Genomic DNA, 21,465 nt, shown 5'->3' on the forward strand with positions numbered 1-21,465 from the left:
GGCTGCACGATTAATCATATTTTATCACGATAACAATATCTGTTTCTCTTGATTGATTTTAAATAATCGTCACGATATTGGCCCGCTCTATGAAAATGAACATAATTTGGAAATACTGGAAGTAATATTACGAATTTTGCTGTTTTATCTTTTGAAGTTCCTAAAGGTTTTACCAGTTTTCATAATGTTGATCAGCTAGAAATTATTTTTCTTTGCTTTACGAATTTGCCGGGCAATTTGAATCTGGTTTGTCTTATTGCAAACGAATTGTGTTGCTTTAAAATCTAATGTGAATACATATTACAAAGCGCTCACCAAAACCATGTTTTGTATTGATTTACCATCTAACGAAGTTATCATAGTTGGTTAAATTTAAGTCTTTGTGCCACCTACAGGCCTTTTGGGTGAAGTGTAGGTTGGTAAAGAACTTGCAAAATAGCCATAGTTCCCATTCAGTCGGTCACATTCGACGTACATCGGACAGACCAACGAATAGGAATCTCGCCAGAGAGGCCAATCTACTTCGAGTGTAACTAAAACGAGCCAATTCACATTGGAAGAGGAGAGCAGTGGGAGGGCAAGAACCTCACCACTCTCATCCCCCTCTTCTGTCGCCAGCGGACAGCAGCGTGCAGCAGGCAGTCAAAGCCTCGACTGCTCCCTCTGTCCTCCCGTGGAAGCAGGTAAGTGTTGCACAGCACACTGTGACGCCGCTTCGGGCCGCTTCACAGAGAGAGCCTCCCGGGCCGCGTCCCTGCATCCCACCTCGCTGCCCCGCTGCGGGTACGCCTGTGGTTCCTCTGGTCCCGCTGGTGCGGTCTCTGGGAGCCTGGTTAGCGCTCACCAGCTCGTCCCGCTGGCTCATTTGGACCATCAGGCTCGGCTACGCGATTCAGTTCGCCCAGCGTCCCCCCAGGTTCAAGGGTGTCCACTTCACTGTAGTGAAAAATGTCGATGCCCCTGTCTTGCGTGCGGAGATCACAGTCCTATTGGCGAAGGACGTGATAGAGCCGGTCCCTCCAGCCGATATGAGGTCAGGGTTCTACAGTCCCTACTTCATTGTACCCAAGAAAAGCGGTGGGTTACGACCTATCCTGGACCTGCGAGTCTTGAATCGGAGCCTTCACAAACTACCGTTCAAGATGCTCACGAAGAAACACATTTTCGAATGCATCCGTCCCCGGGATTGGTTTGCAGCGATCGACCTGAAGGACGCGTACTTTCATGTCTCGATCCTTCCGCGACACAGGCCATTCCTGCGGGTCGCGTTCGAAGGACGTGCACACCAGTACAGAGTCCTACCCTTCGGGCTGGCCCTGTCGTGGAGGGAGCCCTTGTTTTACATTACTCTTTTGATAGAATAAACATGATTAATAATCGTGATTATAATTTTGTGGAAACTGTGGCACTGGCTGTCGTGTTGATGATGTCTTCACAATGGATGATCTAGCCGACTCGATCTCTGCTGATACAGGGCTGCGTTGTGGTCGTGTCAAGGCACCAGTCCTCGGTCTCATCTGGAAATTGCCCCGAATCCGGTTGACTACGGTAAACCTCGGGATAAACAGAAAGACTAATATTAGCGTAGATGCCATTCTTTTTCTATATAATGATGTGTTTCACACCTGGGAAGACACAGACCCTCCCCTAATGGCCCTGTCAGCTGAAAAACACTTTTGTACCATTCCTGAAACAGTTCCTGTTCAATATACCTGTCATTTCCAAGGTGTTTTTTTTTGTTTTGTTTTTTCATTTTACCATGTTTGTGTAGTGCAGCTTGCTGATGTTTGTAGAATGTTCACAGAGAAAAACTGTTTCAGCACGACTCATCAGTGGCATCTAGTTCCTGTAAAAAAACAACAAAACAACTGTGAAAATGCTGATATCAGAAACAACTAGGGCTGCGTCTAATTGTGATTTTTCTGGTTAATTTTTTTTTTTTGAGAAAAAAAAGCAGGCGGCCTATAACTATAAATCATTAGAAATGTTATGTATGTTTAATTCATACTGGAAGTCGGAGGGCGCCCTCACGCAGAAAGTTCAAAAATGCCTCACAGAAGTAAAATTACATGCCATTCAAGGATATCCATAATACAACTATGGCTGAATAAAAAGAAGATAGGAACACTTTGACTTATTAAATATGAAGACAATAAACACAATTTGCGAGAGTATATGGTTTAACTGTGTTCTTCAAGCCGTCTTGTATATTTTCATAAGAATATTTTTGATGCAACTCTAATCAACAATGCATTCATTTTAGGGCTGTCATAATATCAGATTTTTCACACCACGGTTATCTTGGCCAAAAGAATTCATGATATTGATATGTTGTGATATCTATAGAAGCCTTGAAAAAAACCTAATGTTATCAGTCAATTAATCTTTACTTTTGTCTTTTTCATTCTTTTTTTTAAGCCAATGAATCACGCCATTGCATACAACAACTATACTTAAGGGAAATCAGATAGTGATAAACAACTGATAAACAAACAACTGATAAACACAAGGCACAATTATTTTTACTTTTTGCATTCTCTGTCTTTAGCAAATTTTTATGAAGGAAGACAAGCATTTAGTTTATCTGATTTCAAGTTGGAGTAAAAAACATTGCCTGAATGTATCCCGAAGAACTGAAAAGACTTTCTGATGAGGCAGAAGTTATATTATTTTATAGTATTCTATATAGTGATAAAGGCTATGTAGATTAGCATAGCATTATAAATATACATTGTCCTTACGAAAATAACCAAGATGGCTTGAACAAAGACAAACCATATACTGTCAAAATGGTGTGTTAATTCTCCATGTTAAATCATTCAAAACGTCTCTATCTGCATTTTTCATACGGATGCACATTTTTTAATGCACATTTCATACGGATTACAAAATCAGAGTAGCCTATTTCTTTTTGTTTTGAATTGTTTAATTTAAAATTATTTATTTCAAACTTTCTATAGATATATTTCTCATGTCTGTGAGGCAAGTAGCCTATAAGCTGTTTCGGTTAATTTATGAGACGCGCTCCAGTTCATGTGCAAGTGATCGCGCGCCAGCCCCTCCATTATATTGTCTGCTATATTTGTTGCTTATTTATTAAATCCAGGCAATTGGTTGATGAAACATTGATTCAAATTAAGATACAATTTATACAAAATGAAAATCACTTTAACAAAAGGTTTTCTACAAAATGTATTGAAGTGGTCAAAATCATGTCTGACCCACTCCATGTCTCTTGATATATTGCGCATCTTTTGATGTAGCTATCCTATCTTACTTGTGCTGTTCACTTTAAATAATCAACATAAATTAAATAAAAAAATAACATTATAATATTTAAAGATAAATATGAAACTAAAAGCGTTTTCACTCACATGCTCTGCTGTGTAGAGAATGTCAGATGGCAGCGTTAAGGTGTAATTCCACCACATATTGTACTTTGTGATGTCAACCAGGTACTGCCACTGGATTATTTACGTGTCACATTATCATGTGTATAATTCATTCTAAATATTACGGTTATCAATATATATTGTCAGACCCTTAATTAACACAATATCGATTTTTCATGTTTTAAATATAACGGTTAATCGTGATAATTAATGGTGGAAAACGAATACGATTAGCAATAAAACAGACTCCTGTAAGACAGAGGAAGTGAAGGCAGGGAGAGGGGTATCTTACTCTATCACAGCCCACTTCCTGAAGGTGAATACATTGGCACTCGATAGCTCAGACCTCTTGCGCTCCAAAGCACATCCTGTGCTTCTAACACAAGGCCAACCAAAATATTATTCCTCGACTTCTTTCGCACTAAAGGGCCCTATCTAGCTGGCTCAAGGATAGATATTAATTCTTAAGAGAATGCTTTCTTTACGCCACTCGTCCTGGATAGGCTTTTTGGCAGAGAGCTGGAGTTAAGAGAGTATATGATGGAATGCTACTTGTGTTGGCCTCTTACCGAATCATTTTTTCCCCCTCATTAGTTGACATTCCAGACGTGCATGTTGGGATACCTTAAGCTAACAGGCCGTAAAAGGGAAGGAGGGATATGGAAGACTGCAACTCGCTGAGAGTTCCCTGGTGCACAGAGACGAATGAGAGACCGGCCTCCGTATTGTATAGTGTTGCGACAGAAGGGAATGCGTTTATGTTGAATGGAGAAAACAGATTGCCTTTTAAAGAGTTTGACCTGCCGTTCCCCTCATTCACCAAGCTCATTCCTCACAAATACTCTCACACACCCAATATTTATACAGATGTGCAGGCTTTTTAAAGTCTTTTAAAGTCTGCTGTTTAAATGTGTGTTGTTGCCCATTGTAACACATTTATTTATTCAGACATTGTAAATACCGTTACACCATGTGTTGTTTCGGAGGGTGCTTTCCTGACCCTGGCATTGACTTCTGTGACTTTTGTGGAAGCCGTTGCATCTTTGGGCTGAAGAGAGTAGAGTTGGAAGGCAAACCGAGCACTGCTTGTGAAAGTTCAGGTCCTTTGTTTTCTCCCACGCACCTCTAATTCACGAGTTCACACTTACAAATAATCAGATTATAAATAGATCAAAATATATGCGTAGTAGTATGCGTATTTGGCTTGCTGTCCGAGGAGAGGGCTCCGAGCTCGGTATTTTGGCACGAACCCAGATTACTTCCCCCATTCTGGTTAGTATTCTGGAAAGTAACCAGTGCAGGTGTGAGGAGACGGGGTGGTGGAGGGATACTGTCAAACTGTCGAGGAATATGGGTGAGTCGACCGTGTCTTATTTATATATGCTTTCACTCGTACTGATTGGGTAGATATGTTGATTACTGATTGCTGACAGCTGGCCGAGATGACGTGATGATTAGTCAGATTATTTGAACGTTGCTCCTCCCGAATTTTGTTAATAAAACATCATTCTGTGAAACATGCAGTACTGTCGGTCTATGAGGAGGAGAGGCCTCGTGACCAACCTGCGAACAGAAGACCCGGAGTGGGAGGGCCATAAATCTGCTCAAAGTGTGGGCGTACGGTCCTCCAAAAGAAGAATGAGATTTCAATCTGTGAAACGGCTCAGCAGTAAGATTTTACTCTGATGAGAAAGCCATTCGAACAGAGCAGGAGAACATGACTCTGGCTAGCTCCTGACTGTGACTAATTTCTTTTTCACACTTTTAGACATCATCCATCAACATGTCAACTACACACTGGTGTCTGTGGGACACACTAGTGTGCTGTAGTCAGGTTGGCTCCATACCTGTGCCAGTGACTCCTTCACGCTCCCACTGGGCACAACATCATATCAAAGTAATGTGAAACCAGGCATGAAATACATTTTTCACTAGAAGTCCCCTTTGATTCGACATCAAACAGTTTTGCTGTTACACTTCATGGACATTTGATATCTATCAGCATATAAAACCATTTAAAGAATTTCCTCGCTGCTCTTTTCCATACAGCAAATGCAGATGTTGATGATAGATGGTGCAGAGCTTCAAATATGGACAAAATATTGCACTTGTGCTCTATATTCCAAGGAATACTGATAATATTTGCCACTGCCAGAGCTTTAAAATCTCAGTTGTTCTTAAGAATGAAAATTTGGCATGGATTTCTGTGATTTATTCTACATTGTTGTAATAGTCTTGAAAGCATATGTAAATATGTTAGCTAAATGTATGTAAATACTATTCAGTAGTGTTTTGCGTGGTATGGTAAAGTTTCCAGCAAAAATATATTCATGGATTTACATATTTCTATAATTTAATGGACTCTCCTAGTTTTTTTTTTTTTTTTTTTTTTTTAATTTAAAGAAAAAACAGTTAAAAATGAATTGCTAAAAAAATAATAATAATAATTCTTTTGTGGAATGCAGAGCGAGAGAGAGAGAGAAACACAGTCTTGGAAAGCCAGGATATACAGTATGAGGAAGCCTAATTTTAAAAGTGTGATGCCATGGGCATTTTGTAATGAATATACATTTTCAATGCTAAGCTAATATTTTATTGAGTAAAAATGACTTTTTAAAAACCCTTAATCCTTAAAAAATCCATTAAATCACAAACTAAAAATATCATGTAAATTCATTGGTTAAAAGGAATCTTGAAGAATTCATTAATTTCTTAAAACTTCTGGAATCCTGAAATATAATTATTTAATTTTTTTGAGGCCATTATAAAATAGCAGATATACATAGAGTTGCACACCTGTGATCACTTGATTTATTAATACAGCAAGTTGCGACCTTAACCTTCAGTTACACCATGTTTACACCATACCCTCATATTAACCTGACATATGGCTTCAGATGACTTTATGATATGTTTTTTTTTTTTTTCAGACTCAACCTCTGTCATTCATCAGATTGTGGATTTAATTTGTTGAGATGGATTTGGAAATGATTATGTGTTGGATGAATGTCTGACAATGAGATAAAACACTCCTTCCTCTTCATTTATCCGAGTGATGGCTGCAATTAAAGGCATGGTGTTTTTTAAGAGAAAAGATCTAAAACGTAATTATATCCTTCATGCTTATGGCTGCATGTTTAAGTCTGTTTCTTAAATTTTTCACCACAAGATCTAGTTTTGTGGCAGCTATATGGAACCAATCTGGCATTAGCCTTATGTAAACAGCTATTAGAGTGACTCACACAGCCTTGAGAGAAACAAGCGCGGACAGTATTTGCAGACTCTGACCTTTCTAACCTCCTCGGAGCCACCAACTGAGGAGCGCTCAAACAATGCAGAATGCCAGTGAGACATGGCTGGCTGACAGGGAGCTGCGGTTAAAATTTCCCTGCAGACATAAACAGTGACAATATCAATTTCCTGCATTCAGTCTTTTAACGGGAGTAAGCAGGGCTGTGCGTGGGCAGGGGGAAGCCTCGCTCTGCTCAGCCGAGCCAAGATGCTCTCAACCTCCAACTGATCTCTTGAAAAGAAAATTTCTTAGTTGCCTGCCCTGAAGTTTTCGCTTTACTTCAGTCCATCAGCCAGTATATAAGACTATTGTGTGAACTGCTGAAAACCATTGAGGATTTTCAGAACAGAAAATTTGTCATGATGGACCAACATTTCTTCCCTATTTTGACATATATGTTTGAGTGAAACGGCTTCTTGAGCAAGAAAAAAGTAAAATGGCACTTGATTTGTTAATTGGGAGTTTATTAGATTGTAGAAAGTTGTTGTTTGCTAATTGCTTGATTGTTTCATGTGAGTGACAGGATGGGGAGGGATTGAAACTCATCTGGCCATTGGACAATCTTATTGTGCTGTTGAACACGTCATCAGAAAAGAGATTCCATAGCGAGCAGTCATGTAAATGTTTTTGATTAAAGATTATGAGGGAACACAACAGGTTTTCATGAGCATTGATCTTAAAGTTCTGTTAGCTTGTTTAGAACGTGGAGGAACAGAGGAACCACTTAATTCACTTTAAAAAGTCCAAAGGTTGGGTTCATGTGAACCTAATCTAACAGTGAACATTTTGAACAATGAACATTTGATTTTGTGTGGTGAATTTTGGTCTCTTTGACATTCATGTCATTTCAAAACATGGCCCAGTTTGTATGTACTGATGTAGTATGAAGGGTAATTTCAGATAGATTGAGAAAGTTTTTACTATATTTTTTGTCATTAAATGCTTCTGGTTGTTGACGGAAGGATCACATTACGGAACATACTTTACTCAGTTTTTGTTATTTGACAAAATGTCCTTTCATTGTAGTAAAAACTTTAATAAAAATTTGTAGTAAAAATATATATTTTGGTTTTTTTTTACTCTCATGGAATGGAATTTAAATTTTATGACAAATATTTGTCAGAATATAACAGACTAAACACTGCATTCATTAAAAATGTATGCACTAATTTTGTATTAATTAAAGTATGAAATATATATCATTAACAAAATACAACGTTCATTTTGTAAATGTAACTCATAATATCATGTAAGTAACACTTAACAATAAGGTTTGATTTGTTAACAATAGTTAACATACTTCTAATGCATTTATTTATCTTAGTTATTGTTAATTTCAAAATCTCATAAGGAAGCTATATAGGATGCACTTGAGTGAGATAATACAAGCTGAGTTCAGACTGCACGATTTTCAAAGTAGTCGGGTCACTGTTCTTTTCACACTGCATGACTATCTTGGCCAGCATTCAGTCGCTGCTGTGTTCACACTGCACAATGGATTGGCGACAGAAGGTTTCACACTACATGACATTACAATAGGAAGAATCGCCAACAACTCTGTCTGGCACACAAACTACGTTTCACAACCAAACAAACGCGAGATGTGACAAGGAAACAACGCGATATCACAAGTGCAAGACCGGAATTCTCACGTGACACTGGGATTATTATTAAAAATGGTAGCCTGCAAGAAGCTTGCAATACGAATTGCCTGTGCGCTGATTTGCAGCAGGAACAAGGATTGTGTGTTCTGCAATGAGAGTGGTCTATAACTCCTCCCCGAACTCCCCGCTGCTCTGTATCTTGCTCTCTCATTGGCTGTCGGTCATCGTCGATGTAGTTTTCAGTCAGAACACCTTTCACACAGCAGGATTTTGAATCGCCGACAGGTCCCGATATTTAGCATGCCAAATATCTCACGGGCGTCGGCGACTCATCTGTGATTTTCTCAATCACGTCTTTGCTCATTAACACTGCATGATTGTCACTCGCATGAATGAGCACCGATTTGCCTGTGATTTCGGGCATTTGTTGGCGATTTCCCAAAACCTGTTGGCGAGCCAAAATCGGGGCTAAAATCGTGCAGTCTGAACTCGGCTTAACCCGCTAACAAAGCACTTTGGTTTACCATAATTTTGTTTCTCCTGCTATTTCATCAGTAATTTATCAAGGAAAAGGGTTTGAATTTTTTCCAAAGCCAGACAGCGCTCTACAATGACAGTAATTAACATCATCTTGTTTTCTATAGGTCCTCCACGTGTAGCCGAGAAGATTGCCCACCGGCAGACCGTCAGAATTGGGCGCAACATGAAACTTCAGTGCCCTGTGGAGGGCGATCCGCCACCCCTCATCATGTGGACCAAAGATGGACGAAACATCCACAGTGGTTGGATGCGCTTTAGGGTCCTTCACCAAGCCCTGCGCATCAAAGAGGTGGAGGCAGAGGATGCTGGGACCTTCATTTGTAAAGCCACCAATGGCTTTGGCAGCATCAACATTAACTACACCCTCATCGTCATCGGTAAGCATGCTTTAGCTACTTTTTCACAAAACCTCTCAAAATAGCAGTTTATCTTGAGAACAGTGGGTCTCATAGAGTAATATATGTGTGCAGTATTTCATATTTGTACTCACAGGAGAAATTGTCACGAACAATTTTCACCTAAATGAGTGAATTTGTTCTTAACCTTGTTCTTATGTGATTGCATTTGGAGTATTTTAAATGAGTGACAGTGTTCCTGAGGTTAGTCATTTGCATAAATGTAAATGTAATAAAACATCCCAATCTTCTTATAAAGGCTTTCTGCACAGCCTTTCCTTTATAGCCTTTCATCATTCTCGGCAAACATGAGACTCTGAAGATGCTCTTTCACTTGAGAGGACAGTATCCTCAAAATCAGTTCAAACAGAATAAACACTTTTATACAGACCCAGATTACACAGCTCTCATTAGCCAGCTGTACATACATATATCTGCATTTGAAGCTGGCTCAAGCTGCAACTAGCTTTTCTTACTCTTTCACTGTCAGGTTTATGTTCAGTTTGTTTGTGGTCTAGGGGCCGTTTACACAACGTTTTCAACTAAAAACGGAAAACTTTTTGGCCGCTTATTTACACGACATCTATTTAACATCTAGTTTTGGGGGCCCTGAAAATGCAAGCTTTTGAAAACAATACTGCTATCATCTCCATGTAAACAACCAAAACGTGAATTTGTGAAAATTTGTGCATATATACGTAATACATCATGCTCATTCATATTATGTGTTCTGTCTATATGTGTGTAGTGTTTCTTTACAAAGTGGCATCGCCAACTATTGGCCTGGCAGCATAATACAGTGTTTTTAGTCGTTTGAGTCATGTGAATGGGGATCATTTTGACAACGTTGTCATCTGAATGCGAAAAACAACAAGTTCCCTTTCATGGGAACATCGACGCTGCGTAGTCGCTTTGGGAACGCCTCTGCGTGATTACGTCTTGAAGCACTTGTGTAATCGAACCAATAGTGTAACGGGACGTCAGAGCGGGTGACGTCACGGACCAGGAAACTATAAAGCACCCCTGAGAACAAAGAACGCTAGCTTCTGCGTCTTCAGCAAGCGCTCTGTGTATTGTGTGTCTTATTTGGGGTTGTCTGTCCGTTATACAGTTCGAAAATATCTCTTAGTCCGAGGGCAAGAGTATTTTCAGTCCACCAAGCACTTATATATATATATATATATATTGAAAGACACGTTTATAAAAAATATGGCGGCAGGACAAACAGGCAAGCAGCAGTTCATTCAATGTGCTTCTCCCTGCCCTCGCTTCATCACGGGCGGGGATACACACGAGTTATGTGTAGCCTGTTTGGGAGTGGAGCATGCCCAGGCAGCTCTTGAGGGAGCTGTCTGTGTGCATTGCGAAAAGTTAACGCTCCGTACACTCCGTTCACGCCGGGCGTTCTTCGAGAAAGATAAAGAGGGTGCCGCGGCGAGTGTTCCCCAGGGATCGGGTCCCGCTGCTGCTGAGGCACAGCGGCGGCTGCATTCCTGGGGTTCACAGATGGATCTGGTGGAGGGGTTAGAGACGGGCCCAGCCCTATCTCGGCCCTCACCCGCCAGACCCAGTGTCTCTCCTTTGGTTGCGGAAGCACGCGCTGCGGTTTCTTCCCCCAGAGGAGAGGCACCAGCGCTTCACCTATCTAGCTCTGAGGAGTTGGATGTGGTGAGCGTTGAAGCTGGAGAGGAGGACTCGCCATCCTCATCTCCAGCATATGAGGAGCTGCTGGAGGTTGTGACTAGGGCAGTGGCAAAACTTAATATCGAATGGCCAGCAGAAAAAGCGAAGCGCGTCACAAAAGCAAACTGGATGAGCGCTTTCTCCCTGCCCGGTCACAGCCTCAGCGTCGGGGATTACCATTCTTTCCCGACCTCCACACCGAGGTGACGAGGTCGTGGAAAAAGCCAGCACAATATCGTGTATATAACCCTCAAACATCTATATATTCCAATATATTGGGGCTTAAACAACATGGCTATGGGACGATGCCTCGGGTCGAAGAGACGCTCGCGAGCTATCTCTCGCCCGAGTCTGCGTCGTCCCTAAAATCCCCGACGCTGCCCACCAGACCACTAAGAACAACATCAGCTCTGGTGGGCAAAGCATATGCCTCAGCAGGTCAGGCCGCAGCGTGTTTACACACAATGTCTGTCCTTCAAGCATATCAGGCTGACCTGCTGGGGGAGATCGATGAGAGCGGTGAGGCTAGCTTTGATATGATTCAGGAACTTCGTAAAGCCACTGATCTATCTCTCCGTGCCACCAAGGAGACGGCAAAAACAATTGGTCGCTCTATGGCAGCCCTGGTGGCAACGGAGAGGCATTTATGGCTAAACTTATCAGACATCAGAGAAAGAGATAAGAGCGTCTTATTGGATGCGCCGCTGTCTCCCCTGGGCCTCTTCGGCGACTCTGTCACTTCGGTCGTCGAGAGGTTCCAGGAGGCAAAAAAGCAGTCAGCGGCCTTCCAGAAGTTCCTCCCTCGCCGCTCTCTCCCGTCCGAGGCTGCTGAGCGGGAGCAGCCTCGGGCGTCTAGCAGCTCCTCATCTGTGCAGAGAGCGCAACAAAAACAGAGTGTTGCTGCCCGTGCTCCCCCGCAAAGAGCTTGGGGACCGGGACGGGCAACACAGTCGAAGCCTTCCCGGGGTAGAACAGATCTGAGGACTGTTATTATCGCCAGGAAGGCTTCGAAGAAGTCCTGACGCCAGTGGCCCAGGACTTCCGAGGGTAGCCCCCTCCGGAGAGGGTCCTGTATTAAAATCTATAAAATTAACTCCTCTCCGGCACCCTCAAGGGGCCGTTCTGCCAACCCTGCCACCCCGTGTGCTTCAGGGCGCAGCGGTCCCCACCGACCCTCTGAGGGGGGTCAGCCAGCGCTTGTTTCGGCTGCTCCCTGCCGGTACGCCGCTTCAGGGCACCGAGCCAAGTGCTCAAAAAACACCAGAGGCCAGTCTCGAGAGGCTGGTTCCCTTAGTGAAATTTCTGGAGGAATGGAAACGTCTTCCCAACATTTCTCAATGGGTACTGCGTATGATAGAAAAGGGTTACAAAATACAATTCGGGTTTCGCCCGCCCCGGTTCAATGGGGTCCTCCCTACAGTGGTGGGCCCCCAGCAGTCTCTGGTTATGGAACAAGAAGTTACGACACTTTTGCAAAAAGGAGCTATAGAAAGGGTTCCTCCTCCCAGCAAACAGTCAGGGTTTTACAGCCGTTACTTCATCGTTCCGAAGAAGGATGGAGGGTTGCGTCCCATAATAGATTTACGTATGTTAAATCGCTCAGTACAAAAACTCAAGTTCAAGATGCTAACACTCAAACAGATCACCACTCAGATCAGGTCCGAGGACTGGTTTGTGACAATAGATCTGAAAGACGCTTACTTTCATGTGTCAATCCATCCTTCACATTGGAAGTACCTCAGGTTTGCTTTCGGGGGCGAAGCTTACCAATACAAGGTTCTTCCCTTTGGCCTATCCCTTTCACCCCGCACCTTCACGAAGTGCGTGGATGCAGCCCTGGCTCCTCTGAGACTCCAGGGCATCCGCATACTGAATTATATCGACGATTGGTTGATTTTAGCTCAATCAGAGCAACAGGCAGTTCTACATCGAGATGTAGTTCTGTCACACATGAGAAGGTTAGGGTTGAGACTCAATGCCAAGAAGAGTGTGCTTCTACCAGCTCAGACTACCAACTATCTAGGGGTAGTTTGGGATTCTACTACGATGCAGGCACGTCTGTCTCCTGCTCGGGTGAATTCCATTCTCTCAACCGTGAAAGGGGTGAAATTAGGCCAGTCACTCACTGTAAAACAGTTTCAGAGACTGTTGGGTCTGATGGCAGCGGCGTCCAACGTGATACCTTTTGGCCTGCTGCACATGAGACCCTTACAGTGGTGGCTCAGGACCAGGGGGTTTTCTCCGAGGGGAAATCCTCTCCGCATGATCAAAGTCACGCGGCGATGCCTTCGTGCTTTATCCATGTGGAAGAAGCCCTGGTTCCTGTCCCAGGGTCCTGTGTTGGGAGCTCCTTGTCGTCGCGTAATGCTAACGACGGATGCATCTCTCACAGGCATGGGGGCTATCATGTGTGGTCGCTCAGCTCAGGGTCTTTGGGAGGACCATCATCGTTCTTGGCACATAAATCGGCTGGAAATGATGGCGGTATTTCGAGCACTCAAATACTTCCTCCCAGACCTGAGGGGCCACCATGTGTTGGTCCGTACAGACAACATGTCGGTGGTCTCATATATCAACCATCAGGGGGTCTGAGGTCTCGTCAGTTGTACAAATTAGTCCTTCGGATCCTCCTGTGGTCCCAGGGGAAGCTCCTCTCCCTGAGAGCGGCTTACATCCCGGGGCATCAAAATGTGGGGGCAGACATCCTGTCGAGGCAGGGGCCGAGGCCCGGGGAATGGAGACTTCACCCCGAGGCGGTGGAGTTGATATGGAAAGAATTCGGTCGCGCAGAAGTCGACTTATTTGCCTCGAAAGAGACGTCTCACTGCCCGCTGTGGTACTCACTAACTCATCCATCCCCCCTGGGGTTGGATGCCATGGTACAGACGTGGCCGAGGCTGCGTCTGTACGCCTTTCCCCCGATTGCTCTGCTCCCCGGAGTTCTGGAGAGGGTTCGGCGGTACGGGGCCCGTCTCATATTGGTAGCCCCGTTCTGGCCAACCCGAGTATGGTTCACGGACCTAGTGTCCCTTCTAGACGGCTCCCCCATGGAGATTCCAATCAGGCAGGACCTTCTGTCTCAAGCGGGCGGCACAATAATTCATCCCCGCCCAGAGTTATGGAAACTGTGGGCTTGGCCTCTGAGGGGGCCGAGCTCATAGAATCTGGTCTCCCAACTGAGGTTGTGGAGACCATACTCCACTCCAGAGCTCCGTCCACGAGAAAACTATATGCATACAAGTGGAAGCTGTTCGCTACTTGGTGTAGCCAGTCTCAAGTGGACCCGTTCCACTCTTCTATCAGTCACATACTGCAATTTCTCCAAGAAAAATTCTCAGATGGCCTAACTCCTTCTACATTAAAGGTCTATATAGCTGCAATCTCCGCTTATCACTCTCCTTTGGAGGGTGTTTCTGTGGGAAGAAACCCACTAGTCATACGTTTTCTCCGTGGCACCCAGAGGCTGAGGCCGGCTGTACGTGCAAAAACTCCTTCCTGGGACTTAGCTATTGTACTCGAAGGGCTGTCTGCGGCTCCCTTTGAACCTTTGGAGGAAGTACATGAGAGGTTCCTCACGCTAAAAACCGTATTTCTGCTGGCTATTACATCTCTTAAAAGAATTGGAGACCTTCAGGCACTTTCAGTTGCTCCTTCATGCTTAGACTTTGCGCCTGGAATGGTCAAAGCTTTCTTGCATCCTAGACCTGGGTATATACCCAAGGTCCCTACTCATGTCCCAGGGCCTATTGTACTGCAGGCCTTTTATCCTCCACCTTTCACGAATGAGGATCAGGAAAAACTAAATCTGCTCTGCCCAGTGAGGGCTTTAGACACCTATGTCCACAGAGCTGCCCTGTGGCGAAAAACAGAACAGCTGTTTATATGTTACGGGTCCCCTAACAAGGGAGGTCCTGCGTCTAAGCAGAGAATGAGCAAGTGGGTGGTCGAGGCCATCTCTCTTGCTTATAAGTCATCCGGACAGCCCTCGCCTTTGGCCGTCCGGGCACACTCTACCAGGGGTATGGCTGCCTCAAAGGCTCTGATTTCGGGGGTTCCCCTCAATGATATCTGCGATGCTGCTGGGTGGTCATCTCATCATACCTTCGTCAGATTCTACAACCTTGCCTTGGGCTCCACTCCAGGGTCCTCAGTACTGTCATCCTAAAAGGTGATTCAGACAGGCATTTGGTCTTATGGCCTAGTTGGGATAGCGTTCCCAAAGCGACTACGCAGCGTCGATGTTCCCATGAAAGGGAACGTCTCGGGTTACGTTTGTAACCCTGGTTCCCTGAATAAGGGAACGAGACGCTGCGTAGCTTAACCATACTCCCTGCACGCCTGTGAGCGCTTGCTTCATCCGTATCAGAAGCTAGCGTTCTTTGTTCTCAGGGGTGCTTTATAGTTTCCTGGTCCGTGACGTCACCCGCTCTGACGTCCCGTTACACTATTGGTTCGATTACACAAGTGCTTCAAGACGTAATCACGCAGAGGCGTTCCCAAAGCGACTACGCAGCGTCTCGTTCCCTTATTCAGGGAACCAGGGTTACAAACGTAACCCGAGACGGTTTTTAGTATATTGTTGTTGTGTAAATGTACCCTGTAGTTTGGTTTTGTTCTTTTCCTGTTTGACTGTGTTCCCAATCCATGTTTGTTTCTGTAGTTACTGATCATGGCCTAGTTTATTACTGATTAGTTTCACCTGAATTTGATTTAGCTCCCTTTGTTTGCCCTGTGTATTTAAACCCTTACATTCACTGTACATGATGAAATAGATTTATGATGAAGTATTTATGTATCATCTTCAAATGATAAGACCACCCAGAGTATGAGATTGTTTGTGTACATGTGGTTTCAGTTGTTTTAGTACCAGTTATCCATAAGAATTCATATTTAAAAATGAATTTATTAAGTTATTATTAGTGAATCATGATTTGTTTGTGAAAACGTTTGAATGCAGATTTCCCACACAAATTTTTAAGACCCATTATCTCCTATTGTGAACTTTTTCAATATATTGGAGGTCTACCTGGCCGAAGCATTGACAGTGCACCAGTGTTAATTTAGTTGACGAATAATTTTCATCATAATTTTCGTCATCATTTTTTCAAAGATGAAAACGAGATGATGAATAAATAAAAATACGTTGTGAATGACTAAAATTATGACTAAAATCGTCAACGAATTAAAACGAAAAGAAAACTATAGAGAGGGATGATTTGAGAAGATATCCAGTCAGGACTGCTGTCCTGTGTGGAACATGCACACATTTGAAGTGTAACATGCTGATCTAACCGTGGGAAACGTGGCGCTGTTACGCGCTCTACAGGTTCGCCCAGCAGCACTTCAGACTGCTTCGCAATTAATGAGTAGCACACATTTATGCCAAACGATTGCTTACAAGCTAATGTTGATGAATTATGACAATTTTTACTGTACAATGTTTATATGGAAACATGTTATAGACGGTTGTAATAATGCACATCTTATCTCCCTCACCTGAACTTAAATGAGCAGCCTGCAACTACAGTACAGACCACAGACATTTCAGAACAAGAGTCACAGTGTATTTTGGGATGGTTTATAATTATTATTTTTTCCTGGTCATTATTGTTATTTTGTTTTTAATTTAATTTAATTTCTTTTTAATTCATAGTAAACTACTGTATCTCCTGTCACAAGAAGGAAAGACTAAGAACATTATTTGACACATTATTCAATATATTTTACAAGTATAAGTGTTATTATAGTTAACTAAACCTAAAACCATAAAAAAAAACTTCATTGCTTCATAAAAAATGTAAATTTATTTTTATTTCATCTAGTTTCTGAGCTTTAGGGTTAACCTGATGTACTAAAATAACTAAAACAGAAATAAAAAAAATAAAAAACTATATAGACATTTAAAAGCAAAAACTAAAAGACATACCCTAATGAAAAAATAGTATACTTAAGCACAATTTATTTGTATGTACTTTAGTATAACTAAATGTATTTGTGGCACGCTATAAATTGGTATATTTAAAGTCTGCTAAATTGGAACAACTAATTTTGTACTAAATGCATTTTAGTTGTCCAAAAGCAGTACTGAAGTTCAACTAAAGTTGTATTAAATATACTTGTTTGCTAAAGTGGAACTATTCTAAGTATACTTAAGTACACTCTTGTATTTAGGTTTTGAAATGCAGAATTCACTCAGCATAAACTTTAAATGTATTTTGGTGACATTAGAATTGCAGTTCAATTACAATGTAAGAGTGTTGAACATACATTAATATTATACTGATAACAATCTTTTACTGATTTTAAAACACATTGCAATGGCATTCCTAGTGAACTTGTAGTGTGCTAATGGCATCATTATAGTGTGCTTCAAATAGACTACAATAAAGTACATTTACATTTAGTCATTTAGCAGACGCTTTTATCCAAAGCGACTTACAAATGAGAGTAGTAGAATCAATCAAATCAACATGAGAACAACAGTATGTAAACGCTGAGTGAAGTCACAGTTATGTCAGTAAAGTGCTCATAGCGATTTTTTTTTTTTTTTTTTTTTTTTTTTAAATAAATACACAGATAGGAGTAGAATATTAGTCAAGGTAAGTGCTACTACTACTGGGTCAAGTGCTGACGAAAAAGATACGTCTTTAGCATTTTTTTGAAAATGTCTAGAGACTCAGCTGCTCGGATAGAGCGTGGTAGGTCATTCCACCAGCCAGGAACAGTCCCAGAGAAGGTCCGTGAGAGTGATTTTGTGCCCCTATGTGATGGCACCACAAGGCGCCGTTCACTTGCAGAACGCAGGTTTCTGTAGGGCGCGTAAGTCTGAAGTAGTGAGTTAAGGTATAGCGGTGCAGAGCCAGCTGTCGTTCTGTAAGCAAACATCAGAGCCTTGAATTGGATGCGAGCAGCTACTGGCAGCCAGTGCAGACTGATGAAGAGAGGAGTGACGTGCGCTCTCTTCGGTTCGTTGAAGACCAGTCTTGCTGCAGCATTCTGGATCAGTTGCAGAGACTTGATAGTGCATGCTGGAAGGCCAGCCAAGAGAGCATTACAGTAGTCCAGTCTGGATTGAACAAGAGCTTGGACAAGAATTTGTGTGGAATGTTCCGATAGGAAGGGTCTAATCTTCCTGATGTTGTACAAGGCAAATCTGCAGGACCGGGTCGTTGCTGCAACATGATCTGTGAAGGTTAGACAATCATCCATCACCACTCCAAGGTTTCTGGCTGTCCTAGAAGGAGTGATGGTTGAAGACCCAAGTTGAACTGAAAGTTTGTCATGAAGTGTTGGGTTTGCACCGATCACAAGCAGTTCCATTTTTGCAAGGTTGAGTTGGAGGTGGTGGTCCTTCATCCAGGCAGAAATGGCTGTCAGGCAGGCTGTGATGCGACCAGCAACCGTCGGATCATCTGGTTGGAATGAGAGGTAGAGTTGTGTGTCATCAGCATAACAGTGATAGGAAAAACCATGATCCTGAATGACCGATCCTAGTGATGACGTGTAGATGGAGAAGAGAAGTGGACCAAGCACAGAGCCCTGAGGTACCCCAGTAGCAAGATGATGTGACTTGGACACCTCACCTCTCCAAGATACCCTGAAGGACCTACCTGAGAGGTAAGACTCGAACCACTGGAGCGCGGTTCCCGTGATGCCCTTCGACATGAGTGTAGACAGGAGGATCTGGTGGTTCACTGTGTCAAAGGCAGCAGACAGGTCCAGCAAGATGAGTACTGATGATTTTGAAGATGCTCGTGCCAGTCTCAGGGCTTCAGTGACTGAGAGCAGGGCAGTCTCAGTAGAGTGGCCACTCTTGAGTAATCTTTATAAATCAAGTTACAGCTTTAGAATATGCCTTTTACAGACAGCTCCAGTATACCAGTAACTAACAAAACCCCTAACTTATGAACATCAGTGAGACAATGGGAACAGATGTATATGTATATTGAATGCAGGAACCAGTATCTGTTATCTGTCATTAACACAACATAAAGCAATTGCATAAACCTGACATTAGTTTTATTCTTGTGCGCGCACTAAAACAATTGTGAAAAAATGTGAACGTGCAGATCTGCTTGTGCAACTGCTTGTGTTTCCGTGTGTGCAGATGAAATATAATCCGTAACATTCCTCTGCCAATTGTTTCTGCGTGCTTCAACTCTCAATGCACCACAACTGCTCCTTAATTTAATTAAATTAAATGATTTGTCAGTCTTGTGGATTTACGCATAAATTAAAATGATTTACTTTTCATGCAGTAAATGTTTATGGATTTATTTGACATTTTAACTTTCTGTGTTTTTTGCTCAGGATCAGTTTAATAAATTTGATTAATTAATGTAATAATTCATAATATTTTGGCAGCCCAAAGGGCTGCAGTCCATATTTCGAAGTGCAAATAAGGGCTATTAAAGTATCATTAATGGGAAAAAGTGTATTACAGTAGGTGCATTGAAGTGCATTAGGAATACACTTATGTAATAAAACTTCTGATCAGGTATGTGAATTTCTTTCACCATTTCAAACTGACTATATTTTGTTTTCTTTATTTGTCATAATTACAAATATTTACTTATTATATATTTATTCTATATGTATGGCTATATCTGTTTGCAACCATGCAAAATTGTGAAATATTCAAAGATATTCAAAGTGTGAGCAAATTATTAAAAAAGGTAAAGGTCATAATTATAAAACTTACTTATGATTATTTTTTGCAACTCTAAACACATTTCCTGTAAACTTTTATCTAGGCCAATACTAACGTTTTATACTAAACAAGTAGAACTCAAATACTGTTCATTGAATTGTATTTAATCATAACAGGGCAACATACTATTCAACAAAAATAAAATACTGAAAATGTAACAAATGAAATCATTTTATTTGCAAATTTCTCATGGTTATGTCTGAGCTGTAGGCAAAAGTTGAGTTTGAAAATTCTGCCCTTACAGCCAATAAGAAGAAACAAACTAGATGTTTCAGTTCATACCTCATGTTTTTTGTGGTTTGCACAAAAAGAAAGTCTCATCTAAAAAATTATATAGCATTATCTAAAAATAATTTGATCATTATCGGATTTGAAAAACATGGTGAGACTTGTGTCTTTAGCTACAATTAATTTCTAGACTCTAAAGTTTCCTTCTGAAAAATGTGCCAAAATCTGTAACACAGACTCCCAATAGTGTGCACTCCAGCGAGTTCGGTTGTTCAGCAAACGTACAGCAAAACCGATTGTTGGGGAGTGTGATGGCATTGGCTTTATGGTGTGTTCAAAACATATCAATCATTGTGGTTCAACCAATAGTAGGACGTTGGAGCAGGATAATGGGGGTCAAGGTTTAGCTTCAGTAGTTACAGTATTTTCAAGTCATGTCAGAAAGAATGTATTTAAAATGCACATGAACATCAGCACAACTCATAATTATGAGTTAATTTCCTTAAGAGTTTCAGAGTTAAGTATGTGATGGTGAGAAAACATGTCAGAGGCAATGGATGCAGAGTCTGTCTAGTGAAAAAACCCTACCAAGATGTATTTAAAATAGGCCTACATTCATTTCACACTAACTAAAAACCCGTTAATATACAGTAGTTAGTATTTGAAGTGAATCAAAAAAGTTAATCAAAGTTGTCCTTAGAAGAAGATTTTAGATGATGATTTTCAGATGTTGACTATTTAGAGACATACTGACAAAAGTATTTTAATTAAACTTTATTTGCAGTTCTTCTTTATTGCACAATGCACAATGCATATTTACATTTATTCATTTATTTCTAAATATTAAGCATAAAATGTGTTTAATACCACTATTAGTAAGGATAGTATGATCACTGTATAATTTGAATGCAAGATATATATATACTTGTACTAAAGTATACTTGCAATAGTTCCACTTTAGCACAATCAAATATACTTAAGTATATCTTTAGTTAGACCTCAACACAAAAATCCTTGTTCCAGTTTAGCAGACTTTTAGTATACAAATTTAGCATACTAAAAGTAGCTGCAGGGTATTTACATTAAGTATGCAAATGTAAATGCATTTGTAGTACACTTAGCATAAAATAAATGTATTTTAAATAGATTTTAGTATATTTATTTTTCACTAGGGTAAACACAAAAAAAATACTACAACTTTTAACTAAAATTACAATGAAAGCAGAAAAACTAAAATTCTAATCTAATCAAAATTTTAAACAAAAACTTTAATAGTACCTCAATGTTAAGTGTGTTTTGTTAGAGTGTTAGAGATCTGTGTATTGTTAGAGAAATGCTTAATGCATTACAATTTAACTAAATTAGATTTTAGTTAACTAAATCTTCTATAGATTTAGTCAACTAAAATCTTATGATATTTAGTCGACTAAAACTAGACTAAAACTAAAACAATTTTCAATGACTAAAACTAAATGGCATTTTAGTCAGAAGACTATGACTAAAACTAAATCAAAATTTACTGTCAAAATTAACACTGCAGTGCACAAAAACAACCAGAAATGGCCTAAAAATGCATAATGATATGTAAATAGTTGATCCAATTTATTTTTTATTCTTTTTG

The 21,465-nt window shown here is 41.2% G+C and overlaps 1 protein-coding gene across 4 annotated transcripts in view; it reads left to right on the top strand.

The window, feature by feature from the left end:
* Positions 1-21,465, top strand: part of fgfrl1a (fibroblast growth factor receptor like 1a) — a 217,402-nt gene that overhangs the window by 108,113 nt on the left and 87,824 nt on the right. For all 4 annotated transcript variants that reach the window (XM_067390762.1, XM_067390761.1, XM_067390764.1 and 1 more), the window contains one exon: positions 8,933-9,205. In XM_067390762.1, the coding sequence (XP_067246863.1) occupies positions 8,992-9,205 (214 nt within the window). In that variant the 5' untranslated portion in view covers positions 8,933-8,991. The remainder of the gene's footprint in view (positions 1-8,932; positions 9,206-21,465) is intronic.

This window comes from Chanodichthys erythropterus, chromosome 1 (assembly GCF_024489055.1).
Source record: "Chanodichthys erythropterus isolate Z2021 chromosome 1, ASM2448905v1, whole genome shotgun sequence".
In the NCBI taxonomy this organism is placed as follows: domain Eukaryota; kingdom Metazoa; phylum Chordata; class Actinopteri; order Cypriniformes; family Xenocyprididae; genus Chanodichthys; species Chanodichthys erythropterus.